General features: G+C 38.7%; 1 protein-coding gene across 1 annotated transcript; it reads left to right on the forward strand.

The window, feature by feature from the left end:
* The first annotated feature begins 1748 nt into the window (after positions 1 to 1748).
* On the forward strand, positions 1749 to 10968 carry got2b (glutamic-oxaloacetic transaminase 2b, mitochondrial). Its single transcript, XM_082162292.1, has 10 exons — positions 1749 to 1908; positions 4117 to 4273; positions 4647 to 4775; positions 4905 to 4964; positions 6646 to 6804; positions 7791 to 7895; positions 8091 to 8241; positions 9193 to 9358; positions 9447 to 9597; positions 10540 to 10968. The coding sequence occupies exons 1-10, from the start codon at positions 1826 to 1828 to the stop codon at positions 10660 to 10662; spliced, it is 1284 nt and encodes a 427-aa protein (XP_082018418.1). The 5' UTR covers positions 1749 to 1825; the 3' UTR covers positions 10663 to 10968.
* Positions 10969 to 20519: the final 9551 nt, after the last annotated feature.

Here is a 20519-nt window from a genome sequence, read left to right on the forward strand (position 1 = left end):
GGGAAATTGCCTTTATAAATGTATAAAAATGCAATGAGAATCAATGTAAGATTATTGGTTCAGAATAAATTACTTTTACAACACAAAAATGGAACACTTTACTGAAGTAGTTAGTTATTGCACCAATACAGTACTTGAAAGGGTAGAGATTTTATTATAATATTAGGCCAATGTACATGACTGAGTAGCTCGCTGCGTGAGGAAAGTGAGTTGCTCGAGACTGAGTCGCCAGCTGAGGAAAGTGAGTCGCTCGCTGTGTGAGGAGAGTGAGTCGCCAGCTGAGGAAAGTGAGTCGCTCGCTGTGTGAGGAGAGTGAGTCGCCAGCTGAGGAAAGTGAGTCGCTCGCTGTGTGAGTCGCCAGCTGAGGAAAGTGAGTCGCCAGCTGAGTGAGGAGACTGAGTCGCCAGCTGAGGAAAGTGAGTCGCTCGCTGTGTGAGGAGACTGAGTCGCCAGCTGAGTGAGGAGACTGAAAAGCCAGCTGAGGAAAGTGAGTCGCTCGCTGTGTAAGGAGTCGCTCGCTGTGTGAGGAGAGTGAGTCGCTCGCTGAGGAAAGTGAGTCGCTAAGTGAGTCGCTCGCTGAGGAAAGTGAGTCGCTAAGTGAGTCGCTCGCTGAGGAAAGTGAGTCGCTCGCTCGCTGAGGAAAGTGAGTCGCTAAGTGAGTCGCTCGCTGTGTGAGGAGGGCGAGTCGCTCGCTGTGTGAGGAGGGTGAGTCGCTCGCTGAGGAAAGTGAGTCGCTCGCTGTGTGAGGAGGGTGAGTCGCTCGCTGAGGAAAGTGAGTCGCTCGCTGTGAGGAAAGTGAGTCGCTCGCTGTGTGAGGAGAGTACGTATACAGATCCACCGCTGGCATATCAGTGGGAAAGTGAGTAGCTAGGGGCTATAGTATAGTGACTTCCCACGACAAATCATTAGTCTTATTTTTGGACCTTCCGGCCCGCCATATTCAGGTACCCCTGTGACTTGATGTGCTTTGGATTCCTCCCCTCCTGATGCAACATTGAAAGACCTACCTGTGAGGTAAGATTCGAACCAGCAAAGTGCAGTTCCCATGATGCTCAGCGATGAAAGGCTTTCCACAGACTGGCACAATTGGCTTGACACCAGATTATTTTGTCCACCCTCTCATCACTGTGTTATTAAGAAGTATTATTAGAAATACCATTTAACAAAATGTCATGTCACAAGTAAATCAGATTATTTGAGCAAATATGACTTAGGCTATTATCACGGTTGTCACATTGATGTTCAATGATGCCACGATGATGTTCACCAAACTGTGAAAGATGAGATTTAAAGTGCATTTGAATACTTGTATGAAAGCAGATGCTTTTGTTTACAATTTACATGGTTCTGTTTCCCCCAACTCTGCATTCACCTATGACACACTGACTGTACATTCCTTGCAAGTCTTAAACTGATTTCATACTAATTTAATAAAGTTTATTTTGGTACCATTGTCTGATCAAGGCTATATTTGATGTTCTGTCCAACTGTTTTGCTTGTAATATTGCGATTAACTAGCCTACTTTATTGTGCTCATGATCCATTTAAAAATCATAAACAACATTTAGATCTGATTCATGTAATTCTGTAAGAAAATTGTCCGATGTGTCAAAGCCATTTAAGCTTGGGTTCTAATGATTATGTCTAATGACGTCTAGCGGTGGATGCATAGACAGTATGGGTGGATGATGAATACAGTATTCATCAACCACCGCTAGATGGAGCTGTCTCGTGGCACTTTCCTTCATGAGCGCGCACTCTTGCACACCGACAACCGCGTGCCCGTTCCCAGTCACTCTGTGCTTCAGCCGAGACAGCAGCAGCAATGGCTCTCCTCAAAACGTCCAAGCTCATATCCTCTGTTGGGAGTTTGACGCCTTCTTTGGCTGCCCTACCCATTCGAGCCAGGTAAGTAACCTAAAAATAATCTGTGTATCTTATTCTGTGACAGTTATGTTACATTTTGAGAATGAATTGCACTGAATTACTTTAAGTTGAAGTTTAATACATGCAGGATGGAAAATAGGTTTTTCAATAATACTATTAAATAATACTAATGAATGAAATTAATTCTTACAACTCACGCCATCAGATTTGTGCTCACGGTCACGCGCGCACATAGTCACATCCGTTCACATGGAGTTGATGCAGTAGTATGATACACTGCAGCTCACGATATTAGACCATGTGGGTGTTGACAGATATCTGTTTTGTAGACTGCTTTGTATTATCATCTTCAAGCCAGTTTCTAGCTGCTAATGGATCAGATTTAACACAAAAAAATGTAAAGCGCATCTCTACCATGTTTACTAAAAGAATCATTCAGCATCCCTCTGACCTTCATCTCGAAAAAGGCAAGAAATCCAACACTGTTTTCATTATTCTACATACATTTTTGGTAAGAGCTGTCCGTCACTTAATATTGTGCTTATGGATGGGGGCAATACTTTTTTTAATCTTGTGTGTATAAATGACTCGCATTCTTATGAGCGCGATAGCGTGCATAACCATGTTTGATCTCACCAGGAGACCGTACGTACAGGTTTCCTGTGCGCTCATTGGGTGGAACAAGCAGGTTTAGCTTTCTGATTGGCCATGTTCCTTCCGGGTTCTTCCGTCAAGAAATCATGGTAGTCTGTGTCCTTTTGCACTTGGAGGGCAAAGCAGACCTGATGATGAACGTAGATCAATAACTCTTATTTAGTACGATATTAAGTTTTTCTTAAAGAGACGCAGCCACTTATGCCACACCAACGGCCTCATGTCCACGTATTTGATAGTTAACATAAAAGGGCTGTAGAGTAATATAAGGCCTACTGTCATTTTTTTGACACTGTTATTACATTTCTCATTGCCCACTATAAATTGAACTTTTGTACAATTTTGTATTATCTTTTAAAGATTGGAATTAATGCAACAACCAAGCTCCCAAGTAATGTCAGATTCCAAGTCATAGCGTTGTATAAAAACACACACATAGACTAAATTAACCCCTTTGACACACTAGCTATGCAGTAGGAGTTTTTGAAACTTGACTCCATGACTGACCTTTGACTCCTTGGGACTGTGCATGGCCTCAAATGCACTTGAAAAGATATAGCAGAGCTTACTGATGCTATCATGCAGTAAATAGCATTAAAGGCACAGTATGTAAGATTTTTGGATTTGAATATCAAAAAACCACTAGAACAATGTTATATATTTTGACTTATTTACTTGCATTATCCCAAATGTTTCCAACAATGTTGTTTAATTCCAGAGAAATCAGCTATTTTATTGATTGATTGATTTTACTATTTTATAGAGACAACACTATTTTGTCAAGTGGCTAACATGGCATAATCATAAAGAGCTTTATTTGTAGTAACAGTAAAAAAATTAAAATAAAATCATCATACAGTATATTTTAAAATTATTTACACAAAATAGGCCAAGCATATAAAATATAACCTCAGTAACTTAATAAAGCTTTACTACATTAGCTCATTCATGAACATGATTTCTGTCCTGTAGGATTGCTTTCCATCGGCCGTATAGGTGAAAATGACAACTCCCATGATTCCACATTTGCAGTGTCTGTTATGGTTATTGTCCCGTTTTAGGGATTTGATGGTATTATGATATTTTCTGAAGCTTTATCTTGGTATACGGTATTACCATCATGGTATTGAATTAAGTTACAAAACTTAATTGTTATCCTCCTTTTAGTTTTAATAACTTTTTTGTTCTTACAACAACAAAAATATCTCTGAATCTAAATTTAAATACAATAAAAGAATATGCAAAAACAATTATAAAATAAATGTTTCAAACAGATTAAAGTGTAAAATAACTATAAAGAACAATAATAAGCAGTGCAAACTGCTTAAAAAAATTGCCTATAAAGTCTGATAAATGCGAATTAAAAAATCTGCATGTCTGTTTGAAACATTAAATACAAGTTTGTGTATTGTTTGAGATTTACAGTAGTTGAGCTGGGTAAATAGTATATTATCGACATGTATTTTGATCGCCATAGGCAAGGCTGAATGGTTGTTCTTAATGTTATTTTTGGTTAAAAACTCTATTCTCAGATTAAAAAAAAAAAAAAATATGCTTTGCTATGTTTTATTTTAGCTCATGGTGGACTGAGGTGCAGATGGGACCACCTGATCCCATCCTGGGGGTGACAGAAGCCTTCAAGCGTGACTCAAACTCTAAGAAAATGAACCTGGGTGTGGGGGCATACAGGGACGACAATGGCAAGCCATATGTTCTCAACTGTGTCCGCAAGGTATGGACCTTTTTCTGTATATTGAGCGTGTGGGGGAGAGTTTAAACCTGGTGTTATCTTTGATTCAGAGTTAAATAGTTTATTAAAGTTTCAGGTGGCTTGTCTGTGATTGACCAATAGTTTTCATGGGTGCAGATGTTTTTTCCTTCGTGTCAGTGTGCTCCAACAGTATTGGCAAAATGTAGGGGGTGGTGTGTGTTAACATGTGCATTTGGTTTTCTGTATTTCTGCAAAGTCACCCTGTACTCAGTGATTTGAGAGGCTGTCTCTGATTAAGCAGTCTCCTTCAATTACATTCATGACCCTTAGCTATGTAACTGTGATGAAATATTTTATTCGTTTAGTGAATAATTATTATTTTTGTTTTGTTTAGGCAGAGGCTCTGATTGCCTCTAAGATGCTGGATAAAGAATATCTGCCCATTGGGGGTCTGGGTGATTTTAGTAAGGCTTGTGCTGAGCTTGCACTGGGGCCGGACAGTGAGGTTCTCAAAAGCAAGAGGGTGAGTATGCCTCTCTAGTTCCCAGTGAGTCTTTCATTCTTGTTTTTACTTTTACATCTTGGATAATTTATTATCTAACATGTTAATGCTTATTTAGCCAAACACTTCATCTGTTTTTCCCCCTATTAGAGCATCACTGTCCAGACAATCTCAGGCACTGGTTCTCTAAGGATTGGAGCAAACTTCCTGGTGTGTAATTCATTCCTTCTCTTCATTCCTTCAGCCAAAAAGTTCTGCATCTTCACTTTAAGGAGAAGGAGATTTTATTGGCATCAAGGCTAGGGGCCCGTTCTTCGTACGTGGATTACTCCGTTATCTGGATTTTACTGTTGATGATTTGATATAATCCAGGATTGTTAGGTTCTTCTAAGCTCATCCCGGAGTTGCTGTCATAGTAACAGGTCCGTGAGCTCAAACCTGCTCGGGAGCCGGCTTATTTCATGTAAACAGGATTAGATCGCATCCTTTTAAGCGGAGGTGATACTCACCCAAAAAAAATTACTCACCCTTAAGCCATTCTAGGTTTATATGACTTTCTTCTTTCAGCCAAAACACATTTGGAGTTATATTAAAAAATATCCTGGCTCTTCCAAGTTTTATAATAGGAGTGAATAGTAACTGAGATTTTGATGCTTAAAAAAAGCGCATCCATCTCTCATAAAAGTGCTCCACACTGCTCCAGGGGCTTAATAAAGGCCTTCTGAAGCAAAGCGATGTGCTTTTGTAAGGAAAATATCCATATAACTATATAAACTATAATCACTGGCTTCCGGTAATGGCTGTACGCAAGTCTAGTTCCGGGGGGGGAGAGTGACCTCTGACCCGATGCATGACGTCTACTGGTGAGAGTAGACGCCTCTCACGGTTCAAACAAATCCTCATTATTTCACTTTAAAAATTCTCGTTCTACACTTCTAGTTTGTGACTGGTGTTTTGTTTTGCTCTATCCTCTGCACTTCAGTGTTTGTCTTTACGTCATGCGTTGTGTCTGAAAAACGAAAAGCAAAAATGCTTCGCTTCAGAAGGCCTTTATTAACCCCCTGGAGCTGTGTGGATTACTTTTATGATGGATGACCTCAGTTACTATTCACTCTCATAAAGCTTGGAAGAGCCAGGACATTTTTTTTAATAGAGCTCAGATTGTATTCGTCTTGAAGAAAGTCATATACACCTAGGATGGCTGAGGGTGAGTAAATTGTGGGATCATTTGAATTTTTGGGTGAACTAACCGTTTAAAGAGTACCTTATTGAACCAGGAACAATAATAATTAATATAATAATAATAATAATAATTATGAATTTTAAATGAAAGTATTATTTTGCGTAGTCTGGCACAATATAGACACCGACAGTTTTACTAACTTGGAGATTTATTTGTGAGGGAATAAATACCTAATAATTTTATTTTAGAGTCTTACACACGTACAGTTAGTCTATGCCGTGCATTAATTTGAACAGCTATGATGGGAGATGCAGATAACTTTGTAAAAAATGCTGTCTGCTGTGCTGTCAAACTTTAATTAATGCTTTCACGTAAAAAATCTGCTTCAAAGGTAAAATTAAATGAATTGCTAATTACAACATTGAAATAAAAATGTAAAGCCTGTACAAATAGCCCACTAGAAATAATGGAAATAACTGGGAATCATGTAACAAATCATGTAACATTTCATTAATCCATTATAACTTTTATGCCGTTTTGGTTGCTCGGCTGTTTCCTTATAAAGGTCCAGATATTTGTCAAGTTTTTCATCAGGTGTTCGATGTTCTTTTTTTTTATATGATGTAATTTACCTTGCTGTCTTGCCACCAGCCAATCGCTGCATTGCTGATCATATCTTGCACCTCTTTCTTTTCTTTTGTCCATTAGTCACGGTTCCACTTAGCAAAGGATGTATACTTGCCGAAGCCATCCTGGGGAAACCACACACCTATTTTCCGTGACGCTGGTATGCAGCTGAAAGCGTACCGGTACTATGATTCTGCTACCTGCGGCTTTGACTTTACTGGAGCACTTGATGACATCTCGGTGAGCCAGTACTACACAGCACACTTTCCCATTCAGCCTTATGAGCCTTTATAAGTACACTACCCTTCAAAAGTTTTAGCTCAGTAAGGGGTTTTGTTTTTCTTTTCAGTAAGGATAAGTTGAGCACCTGCTGCAATATTTCAATCACTAAAAACAGCGGGACATTCTAAAACGCTTAACGTGAAAAACACCTAAAGTGATCTTATTCCAAAGAGGAATAGTGGGGTGGACTAACAGAAAAGTGATCAAATTCACTACACAATCTATTGATAAGCCCAGAAAATGAACACATCACACTGTGTATTCTTTAAAATGTTTTTTATTGAGGAACTGTGTGTTGCTTTTATATTCTGGATTCATCTGCTTGCCTGTATGTAGTATGCAGCATCAGTGAGGTGTATATTGAATTTGGTCTTTTAATATCACTGTCTTCCTAGTGATATTAATACTTAGCTCAAACCTGGTCAAAATAATTGCCGAACAATGGAGGGAAGCCTTGTTTTGCCCTCCAGGTAGGCAGTCTTATAAAGGTGTGATGTCATGTGAAAACTATGAATTAAGCAGCACAACTGTTTTTAAATGTGATAAGAAATGTTACTTGAACCAAATCAGCATATTAGAATGATTTCTGAAGGATCATGTGAAACTGAAGACTGGAGTAATGATGCTGAAAATTCAGTTTTGCCATCAAATGCATAAATTACATTTTATAAAATGTAAAATTAAAAAAATAGATTTATAAAATTATAATAATTTAAAAAATACTGTATATTTAATCAAATAAATGCAGTCTTGGTGAGCATAAGAAACTTTTTTTGTTTGTTTTTAAACATGAAATATTTCTGACCCCAAACCTTTGAACAGTAGTGTTATATTTAGGGAGAAAATGTTGTCCTTTCTGGCTCTATTTTTCACATCATTTTGGTGACTAAACTATGAATCTCTCTAAGATACACTGAAAGTTAATAATTTTTCTCTACCTACAGCAAATTCCAGAGCACAGTGTAATCATGCTCCATGCTTGTGCTCATAACCCCACTGGTGTCGACCCCCGACCAGAGCAGTGGAAGGAGCTCTCGGCCGTCATTAAGGTGCGCGCGTGTGGTGTTTTTGTTTGTATCCTCCTTACCTTCTTTTTCCCTTTACAGAGGCATGACTTCAAAAGCACAGCAAAAAACAAAACAGTGTTTTTATTAATTTATTATTCTGTAAGAACTGATAAGACACTCCAGACTTTTGTCCTGACATTGCTTCACTGTCTTGTTGTCCTCTTTCTCTCTCTGCAGAAGAAGAAACTTCTGGTGTTCTTTGACATGGCTTACCAGGGCTTTGCTAGTGGAGATATTAATCGAGATGCCTGGGCTGTGAGATATTTTATTGAGCAGGGCCACAACGTCCTCTTGTCTCAGTCATTTGCTAAGAACATGGGTCTCTATGGTGAGTATATTGTGTGTGTCAGGGGCTGCATTTACACTGTAAAACTGTAATTTTCTTTTTTTCCCCCACCTATATATTGCACAGATTGGATCTTGATGTTTGCATGTAAATTGCAAGAAATGCATTTTCATTTATTTTTTTCACAAATCTAATATGTATGTAATATTTGGTCATCTGACCTATGAAGAAACGACTACCCTCTTTAATCTAAATTGTTGGTCCTTTGCTGAGGCATACATTTATCTAATCATTTTAATATTAAAAATTAGAACACTAAAGATTTTTCCAAGTTAAAAATGTATTTAAATAAAACTATCCACATACTGGACACTGAATTAATATAACGTGATTGTAATTAATATCAAAGATACAGTGTGTCCCTTAAATGCACACAAGAAGTGAGAATATCATCTTTTCTTTAGGCTCTGCTATTCTGTTCTAATAGCAGAATAAAAAAATCGAAGGACTATTTAGGCCAGAAAACATGCAATATCCTAAGAAAATAAGCCAATGAACAAAAGCAATAATAAAAAAAAAACTCGCATGCACTACCTTTTTTGGGGTCTGTAATGTTTTATTGTTTTTATTTGAATTCCTTGTATTTTAAAGAATTATTTTATGCTCACCAAGGCTGCATTTATTTGATCAAAAATATTTTTATCAAAACGGTATTACTTTTTTTTCCCCCTCCGGATTCTTTTAGTAGAGCGCTAAAAAGAATAGCATTTATTTGAAATAGAAAGCTTTTGAAGCATTATAAATGTATTTTACTGTCACTTTTGATCAAATTTTATCCTTGCTGAATAAAAGTAAAGAAAAACAACAAAAAAACATACTGACCTCATGCTTTTGAACAGTAGTGCAGTTAAGATAGTTGTACATTAAAGGATCTGCCAAAGACTATCTTAACAGTTGGTCATACACAATCATAATCGTACGACTGTATTGTAGGGGAGCGTGTTGGAGGGTTTACAGTGGTGTGCGCAGATGCTGAGGAGGCTAAAAGGGTGGAGTCTCAGCTGAAGATCCTTATTCGCCCCATTTACTCCAACCCACCTATGAATGGAGCACGCATCGCTTCCACGATCCTCACTACACCAGAGCTGCGTTCTACATGGTGAGAAATGCTTGCACACTCCCTACATAGAGGTTCATACTTCTTTTTTTTTATTTTCTTTTTTTATTACATAAATGTATTCCTGTAGGCTGGAGGAGGTGAAGGGAATGGCAGACCGTATTATTAAAATGAGAGAAATGCTGGTGACTAATCTGAAGAATGAGGGCTCCACTCACAACTGGCAACACGTGATTGATCAAATCGGCATGTTCTGCTTCACTGGACTCAAACCTGAGCAGGTACAGCACTTTACACACTCAAAAACTAGTATAATTAACTAAATGTATAGCCTGACGTCGTCATACTCAGATTCTAGTCAGAATGTGAGTCTGATACTGCTCCATTGAGCTTTGATTATGGGGCGTGTTTCAACCGAATCAGGAAGGAAAATGTCTCTGCACTCAATTGGATAGACCTACAACCAATCAGAGCAACGGAGTAAGTTTTCATTCATGTTTCCGATCGACAAATGCCTTGATCGCGGTTCTCTGTTCCTCTTTTAAAATGAATGCGCTGTTGATATCTTCTATAACAGACGCGATGGCGGAATCTACACATAATTTTTCATAAACAAAGTTCGGCAGGATCACGTTCAAATAATCAATCCAATCAACTTGTCATCAAACACCATGTCTACCCTATCAGAATGAGAGGAAACATATATTCACTCTGTCAACTCACCTAACATTCCTTGACAGTTTCCAGCATCCCTCCACTCACTCTCGGCTTGTTCTTCCACAGCCAGGAATACGGGGGGAGCACTTTGGGTTCGGGCCGAATACCGAGCCCGGAGCCTCTCCTCGGACAGCACGTCAAATATGCATTTATTCTATCTGACTTATTTGTAAGTGTGAACTCGTGAAATAACAATTCTCCAGCGGCAGTCATCTTTGTTGTAAACGAATTCAACCCAAGCGCTCGTTGGTGACGTGGATGATTACGTTGCTCATCTGTCCATCATCGTATAAAGCCCGCCCTGACAATTTGATTGGTCCGAACAATTTTTGTTCGGGCATAATAGCTCCTCAACGGATCGAGTCCAGACCGAACTTCCCGACCTAAAAATGTTGTGGGCGGGGCTAAGTTCGGCTGGCATCCAAGCTACTAAATGTAGCGTGTTTAACTAAATGTTGTATATTGGTATAAGCTCTAATGGTTGGAGACTATGTATTGTGTTTCAGGTGGAACGTCTGACAAAGGAGTTCTCTGTTTACATGACTAAAGATGGCCGTATCAGCGTTGCCGGTGTGACCTCTGGAAATGTGGGATACCTTGCACATGCCATTCACCAGGTCACCAAGTAGACCAAAATGATGCTGATACAGGAGACTTGTATACTGGTCCTGTTTCTGTTAGTCCACCCCACTATTCCTCTTTGGAATAAGATCTCGGCTTCACCTCATTTGGCTGTTTTTCTAGGTCAACATGGATCCTGAACATGTTATCAGGGTGTCTAATGGTAACCTATAAGTCATCTCACAGGTTATCTTGTGGTTCTGTAACTGAGCACATTTGAGAACATTTTTCATCCTGTTAAAAATTCCGTATGAATTTTATTTATTGTGTGAGTGAAGTAAAATGAACAACAATAATAAAGGGTATTGTGTCCATTTATTGTTCTCTGTGATTTTCATTGTTGGGGACAACAAAGCACACACATTGTTAACCCAATATAGACAGAAAAGCCTGTATATCAATTTGATCATTATCAATATAGAAAAATCTGAGTTCAATCCCTAATCTGTTCAATTTTACCTTTTGTTTCTAAGAAAAATAAATGTAATTGCATAATTGAATTTAAGAATTACACTTGTACAGAAATCTGTCAAAGAAATTAGTGTGTGATTTCTTTTTAACACAAAGGAACCTTTTTATCTTTAACAACTGCTGTAATAATTTTTTATGTCAGAGCAGGGAGACAAAAAAAAAAAAAAGGCCTCTTTATGGAAAAAAATAAGATAAATGTTACAGTGTCTGACCTTGACCTGATATTCAGTCTGCCGTGCAGTATCAGTGAGGAAAAATATTTTTTTTCTAAAGTAGAATTTTGTAGTAATATAAATGGTAGTCCAAAAGTTTGATCGCGTTAATAAAAATGTCTTTACTACAAGGAACTGCATATTCAAAAATGATTTATTTATTTATTATTTGTATTGTTTAGAAACATTAAAACTGGCTGTTACACGTGGTATGTTTCTATAGTCTATAAATACAATAGAATATTTTTCCCCTAGCCAGTACAAAATCCTTTATGCATTATAAGGATGTCAAAATATTATATATATTTCACACTGGGATAGTTTTTAAAGTTGCTGGTTGTACAAAAGTATCCCGATAATATTTAAAAACTTTACACTGGAAAGTAAATGGGGGCTTTACATACAAAAACATACACTTTATGGAGAAAACCATGGATACAAAGATACATTTGTCAGAAAATTATCTTTAAATAAAACATCTTACTATAAAAAGAAAAAAAGAATTCTCCAAAATGGTGGGGGCAGATTCATGCTCAATATTAAATCAAGTCACTTTATAGTTATACCATAGACTGTAAAAAACAACAACAAAAAAACATACATTACATTAAATGCATACATTGTTCCAAATACAGATTCACTGTAGTGACGACCAGTGATGGGAATAACGGCGTTATAAATAAACGGCGTTACTAACGGCGTTATTTTTTTCAGTAACGAGTAATCTAACTAATTACTGCTTCCTCCATTACAACGCCGTTACCGTTACTGTCAATAAAAATGCGGCGTTACTTTAATTGAGCTCACTGAAGCTGTTTTCATCCGAGTAGGCTCTCTCTCAGCCATAGGAGCTGCAAAGTTTTTTCTCTGGTGTGTGAGTGTTTATGAGGCGCGGGACTCGACAAAAGCGAGGCGAATGCCGCGAGCGTGCTCGACAGTGCGCGAGAGAGACCGAGTGTGTCCGAGAACGCGCTCGACAGTGCGCGAGAGTATGGCAAGCCAAGAGGCTCAGAAATACGCCATAGATGAATCGCGTTTAAAGCCAAACGCCGTCAAATACGGCGTTTTAAACCGTATTGGACGCCGTAAAATACGCCGTTGTAATTACAAACGCCGTAAAAGACGCGCGAAATACGGCAATGACGCCGTATTTGACGGCGTTTTAGTGTGCATGGAAAGCGCCGCTTTTTACGCCGTTCATCTCGCCATATGACGCCGTAAAAAACGCCGTTTTGGTTGCACAGAGCGCGCGCTATTTACGGCGTTTTGCTTATAGTATAATGAGACACGCCCACTGATTTCCACAGCCAGTAAGTTTGAACTGTTCTCTCCCAATCAATGATGAACTGAGTCAGACCAGACGAATTCAGCACGGATCATTTGTGGTAATCCAATTCGTATGCTTCCAAGGAATTATTAATTTTATGTTAATTATTAATATTAATCCAAGCTAAATAATAAACTGAAATTAAAGAAAATATTAAAGATCATTCAAATCAATAAAGCAAAATGAATAGGATTTTCACATTTTAAAATTTGAGCCGGAACATATGAACATGGGTGACACATGACTTGCCCGCTTGTTGTGCTAGTTGAGATTGCTGTTTGCCTCGATCGTTTCACTCAGGGAAAAAAATGTCAAAAAAACAGCAAAGTTTGCTTAAATTTTTCAAATACGCTGGCCAGTCAGATCCCAAACAAGCAAAAATCGTTTCCGCTGATCAAGAATGTGGAGACCATGGTGGACACAGCAGTAGTATCGACATAATATCTCGTTATTTCGAGATATTTCACATATTATGTCGAAATAACGAGATATTATGTTGATATAACATTATTATTAATAATAGCCTACATCTTTATTTGATTGTGCTGAATGCTGAATGTTGCACTTGTTCAATTTAATAAAACTTTAATTGTGATCATTAAAATAACTGAATATTAAATATTTAGTGGCCAAGTTTTGCGCAGCTCCCCCTGTCAATGATCTAGCACCCCCTCAGCACATGCGTTAAAAATTCTCTGGCGCCGCCCCTGCAGAGAAGCTACGTAGGCAGTGTAATTAGGGCCCGAGCACCGATGGTGTGAGGACCCTCTTGGAATTGCTCTGTTTATTAGGGCCCGAGCACCGATGGTGTGAGGACCCTCTTGGAATTGCTCTGTTTATTATTATTATTATTATTATTCTTCTCCGCATTTAATCGCATTTTTGAGGGCCTAAACATGCTCGAAAACTCACGAAACTTTGCACACGTGTCAGAACTGGCGAAAATTTACATCTGATATAGGTTTCAGAATTGGGCGGGGCAAAATGGCTCGATAGCGCCACCTATAAAAGTTCAACGGAGTGCGCCTCCCGCTATGTTCCACGTACGTTTACGAAATTCGGTACATACATGTAAGGACCTAATACCTACAAAAAAGTCTCTTGGAGCGTAGCCCTAAACACAACAGGAAGTCAGCCATTTTCAACTTCCTCTCAGATTTTTGTGCAGTTTTTGCCATTTTCATGCCTCATACTTTAACGAACTCCTCCTACAGTTTTAATCTGATCATCTTCAAATTTGGTGAGTGTAATCTTAAGGCCTTTGCGACGTTAAATTGCGAAGATCTTGAGTTTTCGTCGAAGGGCGGGTCCTCGGCGGCCTGACAAATTTCGATGTTTCGCCATGAAACAGGAAGTTGCTGAAACTCAGGCATGGAATGTCCAATCTGCCCCAAACTTCACACGTTTGATAAGCGTTCTGTCCTGAACACATGACCATGCTCATATTCAGTTACAGTCATAGCGCCACCTGCTGGCAACAGGAAGTGACATGTTTAACATTGTTGTGAACTCCTGATAACATATAAAAAAGTGCCAGCAAGTGCTAAGCATGCTAACAACATACTAGACACATGCTAAAACATGCTAGCAAACACTTAGCTAATTGCTAAAGCATGCTATTACTGCAATTAAATAGGAATTTGCTGTAACTCAGGCACGGAATGTCTAATCTGCCCCAAACGTCACACATTTGATAAGAGTCATGGCCTGAACACATCTACATGAGAATATTCAGTTATAGTAATAGCACCACCTACTGGTAACAGGAAGTGTCATGTTTAACACGTTGATGCCGTTCTAGCAACATGTTAAAAATGCCATTGACTTCTAAACATGCTAGAAACATGTTAAAACATGCTAGCAAAACTTAGCTAAGTGCTAAAGCATGTTAATTCAATGAAACAGGATGTTGTTGTTACTCAAGAAGGCAATGTCCAATCTGCGCCAAACTTCACACGTTTGATAAGCGTTCTGTCCTGAACACATGACCATGCTCATATTCAGTTACAGTCATAGCGCCACCTGCTGGCAACAGGAAGTGACATGTTAAACACTGTTGTGGACTCCTAATAACATATAAAAAAGTTCCAGCATGTGCTAAACATGCTAACAACATACTAGAAACATGTTAAAACATGCTAGCAAACACTTAGCTTAGTGCTAAAGCATGCTAATACTGCAATTAAATAGGAATTTGCTGTAACACAGGCACGGAATGTCCAGTCTGCCCCAAACTTCACACGTTTGATAAGAGTCATGGCCTGAACACATCTACATGAGAATATTCAGTTATAGTAATAGCGCCACCTACTGGTAACAGGAAGTGTCATGTTTAACACGTTGATGCCGTTCTAGCAACATGTTAAAAATACCATTGACTTCTAAACATGCTAGAAACATGTTAAAACATGCTAGCAATACTAAGCTAAGTGCTAAAGCATGCTAATATAATGAAACAGGATGTTGTTGTTACTCAAGAAGGCAATGTCCAATCTGCGCCAAACTTCACACTTTTGATAAGCGTTCTGTCTTGAACACATTACAATGCTCATATTCAGTTACAGTCAAAGCGCCACCTGCTGGCAACAGGAAGTGACATGTTAAACACTGTTGTGGACTCCTAATAACATATAAAAAAGTGCCAGCAAGTGCTAAACATGCTAACAACATTCTAGAAACATGCTAAAACATGCTAGCAAACACTTAGCTAATTGCTAAAGCATGCTATTGCTGCAATTAAATAGGAATTTGCTGTAACACAGGCATGGAATGTCCAATCTGCCCCAAACTTAATATGTAACATGCAAGAAACATGCTAGAAACACATAGCTAAGTTCTAAAGCATGTTAGAAATGCTAAAGGAAGTTGTTGTAACTCAAACATACAATATCCAATCTGCCCCAAACTTCACATACTTCATAAAAGTCCTGCACTGAACACATCTACAAAGCAATATTCAGATATATAACCCCACCTACTGCCAACAGAAACTGAACTGGTTAACACAGTAATGCAGTACTAACCACATACCTATTGTGTACTAAGCATGCTAAAAACATACTAAACATGCTAGCAACTACTATATACTGTATACCTCCTTAAATGCACATTGCCCAACCATGCTCTGTCTTCCTAAAGCCAACGAGTGACGATGGCACGGGTGCGAGGGCCCTTTCATCGCTGCTTGCAGCTTTAATTATTATTATTCTTCTCCGCATTTAATCACATTTTTGAGGGCCTAAACATGCTCGAAAACTCACGAAACTTTGCACACGCGTCAGAACTGGCGAAAATTTACATCTGATATAGGTTTCAGAATTGGGCGGGGCAAAATGGCTCGATAGCGCCACCTATAAAAGTTCAACGGAGTGCGCCTCCCGCTATGTTCCACGTACGTTTATGAAATTCGGTACATACATGTAAGGACCTAATACCTACAAAAAAGTCTCTTGGAGCGTAGCCCTAAACACAACAGGAAGTCAGCCATTTTCAACTTCCTCTCAGATTTTTGTGCAGTTTTTGCCATTTTCATGCCTCGTACTTTAACGAACTCCTCCTACAGTTTTAATCTGATCATCTTCAAATTTGGTGAGTGTAATCTTAAGGCCTTTGCGACGTTAAATTGCGAAGATCTTGAGTTTTCGTCGAAGGGCGGGTCCTCGGCGGCCTGACAAATTTCGATGTTTCGCCATGAAACAGGAAGTTGCTGAAACTCAGGCATGGAATGTCCAATCTGCGCCAAACTTCACACGTTTGATAAGCGTTCTGTCCTGAACACATGACCATGCTCATATTCAGTTACAGTCATAGCGCCACCTGCTGGCAACAGGAAGTGACATGTTTAACACTGTTGTGAACTCCTGATAACATATAAAAAAGTGCCAGCAAGTGCTAAGCATGCTAACAACATACTAGACACATGTTAAAACATGCTAGCAAACACTTAGCTAATTGCTAAAGCATGCTATTACTGCAATTAAATAGGAATTTGCTGTAACTCAGGCACGGAATGTCCAATCTGCCCCAAACGTCACACGTTTGATAAGAGTCATGGCCTGAACACATCTACATGAGAATATTCAGTTATAGTAATAGCGCCACCTACTGGTAACAGGAAGTGTCATGTTTAACACGTTGATGCCGTTCTAGCAACATGTTAAAAATGCCATTGACTTCTAAACATGCTAGAAACATGTTAAAACATGCTAGCAAAACTTAGCTAAGTGCTAAAGCATGTTAATTCAATGAAACAGGATGTTGTTGTTATTCAAGAAGGCAATGTCCAATCTGCGCCAAACTTCACACTTTTGATAAGCGTTCTGTCCTGAACACATGACCATGCTCATATTCAGTTACAGTCATAGCGCCACCTGCTGGCAACAGGAAGTGACATGTTAAACACTGTTGTGGACTCCTAATAACATATAAAAAAGTTCCAGCATGTGCTAAACATGCTAACAACATACTAGAAACATGTTAAAACATGCTAGCAAACACTTAGCTTAGTGCTAAAGCATGCTAATACTGCAATTAAATAGGAATTTGCTGAAACACAGGCACGGAATGTCCAGTCTGCCCCAAACGTCACACGTTTGATAAGAGTCATGGCCTGAACACATCTACATGAGAATATTCAGTTATAGTAATAGCGCCACCTACTGGTAACAGGAAGTGTCATGTTTAACACGTTGATGCCGTTCTAGCAACATGTTAAAAATGCCATTGACTTCTAAACATGCTAGAAACATGTTAAAACATGCTAGCAAAACTTAGCTAAGTGCTAAAGCATGTTAATTCAATGAAACAGGATGTTGTTGTTACTCAAGAAGGCAATGTCCAATCTGCGCCAAACTTCACTCTTTTGATAAGCGTTCTGTCCTGAACACATGACCATGCTCATATTCAGTTACAGTCATAGCGCCACCTGCTGGCAACAGGAAGTGACATGTTAAACACTGTTGTGGACTCCTAATAACATATAAAAAAGTTCCAGCATGTGCTAAACATGCTAACAACATACTAGAAACATGTTAAAACATGCTAGCAAACACTTAGCTTAGTGCTAAAGCATGCTAATACTGCAATTAAATAGGAATTTGCTGTAACACAGGCACGGAATGTCCAGTCTGCCCCAAACTTCACACGTTTGATAAGAGTCATGGCCTGAACACATCTACATGAGAATATTCAGTTATAGTAATAGCGCCACCTACTGGTAACAGGAAGTGTCATGTTTAACACGTTGATGCCGTTCTAGCAACATGTTAAAAATACCATTGACTTCTAAACATGCTAGAAACATGTTAAAACATGCTAGCAATACTAAGCTAAGTGCTAAAGCATGCTAATATAATGAAACAGGATGTTGTTGTTACTCAAGAAGGCAATGTCCAATCTGCGCCAAACTTCACACTTTTGATAAGCGTTCTGTCTTGAACACATGACAATGCTCATATTCAGTTACAGTCAAAGCGCCACCTGCTGGCAACAGGAAGTGACATGTTAAACACTGTTGTGGACTCCTAATAACATATAAAAAAAATGCCAGTAGGTGCTTAACATCCTACCAACATACTAGAAACATGCTAAAACATACTAGTAAACACTATAAGTACTAAACCATACTATTACTACAATTAAATATGAATTTGCTGTAACTCAAACATACAATATCCAATCTGCCCCAAACTTCACATACTTGATAAAAGTCCTGCACTGAACACATCTACAAAGCAATATTTAGATATATAACCCCACCTACTGCCAACAGAAACTGAACTGGTTAACACAGTAATGCAGTACTAACCACATACCTATTGTGTACTAAGCATGCTAAAAACATACTAAACATGCTAGCAACTACTATATACTGTATACCTCCTTAAATGCACATTGCCCAACCATGCTCTGTCTTCCTAAAGCCAACGAGTGACGATGGCACGGGTGCGAGGGCCCTTTCATCGCTGCTTGCAGCTTTAATTTATTTTATTTTTTTTCCGTTACCTCCAACCCCCGTTTTGAGTCGCCGGATTGTTCAGACATTGTATCAGAATTATGGATAGAGTATAGAGTTATGGATGTTATCCTGTTTTTTCTCCGTTCACAGAAGCACTACAGGTGAATACGATGATGAATCCCCCTATTCTGTTGCTGCTATTTTACATGCAGGCTAAAACCAAAAAATATTTTTGGTATTTTTAATGGGTCACAGTCACTTGTTCATTCTAATTTAAATTAATTTTAATTTAACATAATCTTGTCGGTTAATGAATGGAAGATCGCGTCGGTTGAAGGTGGAAGCAAAAAAAAAACCGAAATGAATAATTTGTTAAAAAAAAACAAAAAACATTTCTCATTTCCGTTTAGTTTAAGTTTTTCAACTAATAGTTATATTTTCCTTTATTTCAGGTTTATTTCGATTAGCATTTCAATGTTTTTAATAGTTTTAGTTTTACTTAACTAACCCTGCCTGGGCAAAACATCGACAGAACTGTCAATTTTACAACTCTTTCAAGCCACGAATTTTTACAAATATTCACGAATTATTTAATGCCGGTCTGGGACACAATATTAGGCCAATCACACTCATCCAGGCCAATTAACCTACAGCTATTGTTGCAAGCATAATTTACATTTCTTTTAAGAATAATGACTCAAATGTGGGAAAGAAATAACTAGGCTATGTTATTTTTATTAATGAATATAATATGAATAAAACACGAATTTAATTAGCCTACAAAAATCGGAACACTATTTAATTCTGGAAGGAGAAGCTTATATACCTACCAACAAATCTGCCACATTTTTTAGAAATAGCAAAAAATACATTCGTCTTATTTTTTTTTCAAATAGGCCTATTTAAAACACACAAATTCATAGGGCATTCAATGGGTTATATCAATATGTTGTTATTCAGCACTTAGATGGAAATGTGCCGAGTTAAGCCAATACGACCTGGATTCTTTTCCTTGTTTAATAACTCCTCATACGAGCATAAGAATTCGAATTGGATTACCACAAATGATCCGTGCTGAATTCGTCTGGTCTGACTCAGTTCATCATTGATTGGGAGAGAACAGTTCAAACTTACTGGCTGTGGAAATCAGTGGGCGTGTCTCATTATACTATAAGCAAAACGCCGTAAATAGCGCGCGCTCTGTGCAACCAAAACGGCGTTTTTTACGGCGTCATATGGCGAGATGAACGGCGTAAAAAGCGGCGCTTTCCATGCACACTAAAACGCCGTCAAATACGGCGTCATTGACGTATTTCGCGCGTCTTTTACGGCGTTTGTAATTACAACGGCGTATTTTACGGCGTCCAATACGGTTTAAAACGCCGTATTTGACGGCGTTTGGCTTTAAACGCGATTCATCTATGGCGTATTTCTGAGCCTCTTGGCTTGCCATACGAGAGAGACCGAGTGTGTCCGAGAACGCGCTCGACAGTGCGCGAGAGAGACCGAGTGTGTCCGAGAACGCGCTCGACAGTGCGCGAGAGAGACCGAGGGTGTCCGAGAACGCGCTCGACAGTGCGCGAGAGAGACCGAGTGTGTCCGAGAACGCGCTCGACAGTGCGCGACAGAGACCGAATGTGTACGAGCATAAATACTTTATTTATAAATAAATTACACATATCAGCATTTGAATAATCTCTGTAGCATATTGGTATCATATGCAATGTTTTAATTAGTTTATATAACATAAACTCCAAAATAACCTGCAGGGAACGTTCAAACATATTTGTTTGAGGGTTGTGAGCACGTGCGGCAAACACGACAAGAATTTGGCTAAAATAACCTCTGATAATGACGTTCTCTGTAGGTTATGAAAATAAACCCCCAAAAGATTATATT

The sequence above is a fragment of the Leuciscus leuciscus genome (assembly GCF_965113295.1).
Source record: "Leuciscus leuciscus genome assembly, chromosome: 2".
NCBI lineage: Eukaryota > Metazoa > Chordata > Actinopteri > Cypriniformes > Leuciscidae > Leuciscus > Leuciscus leuciscus.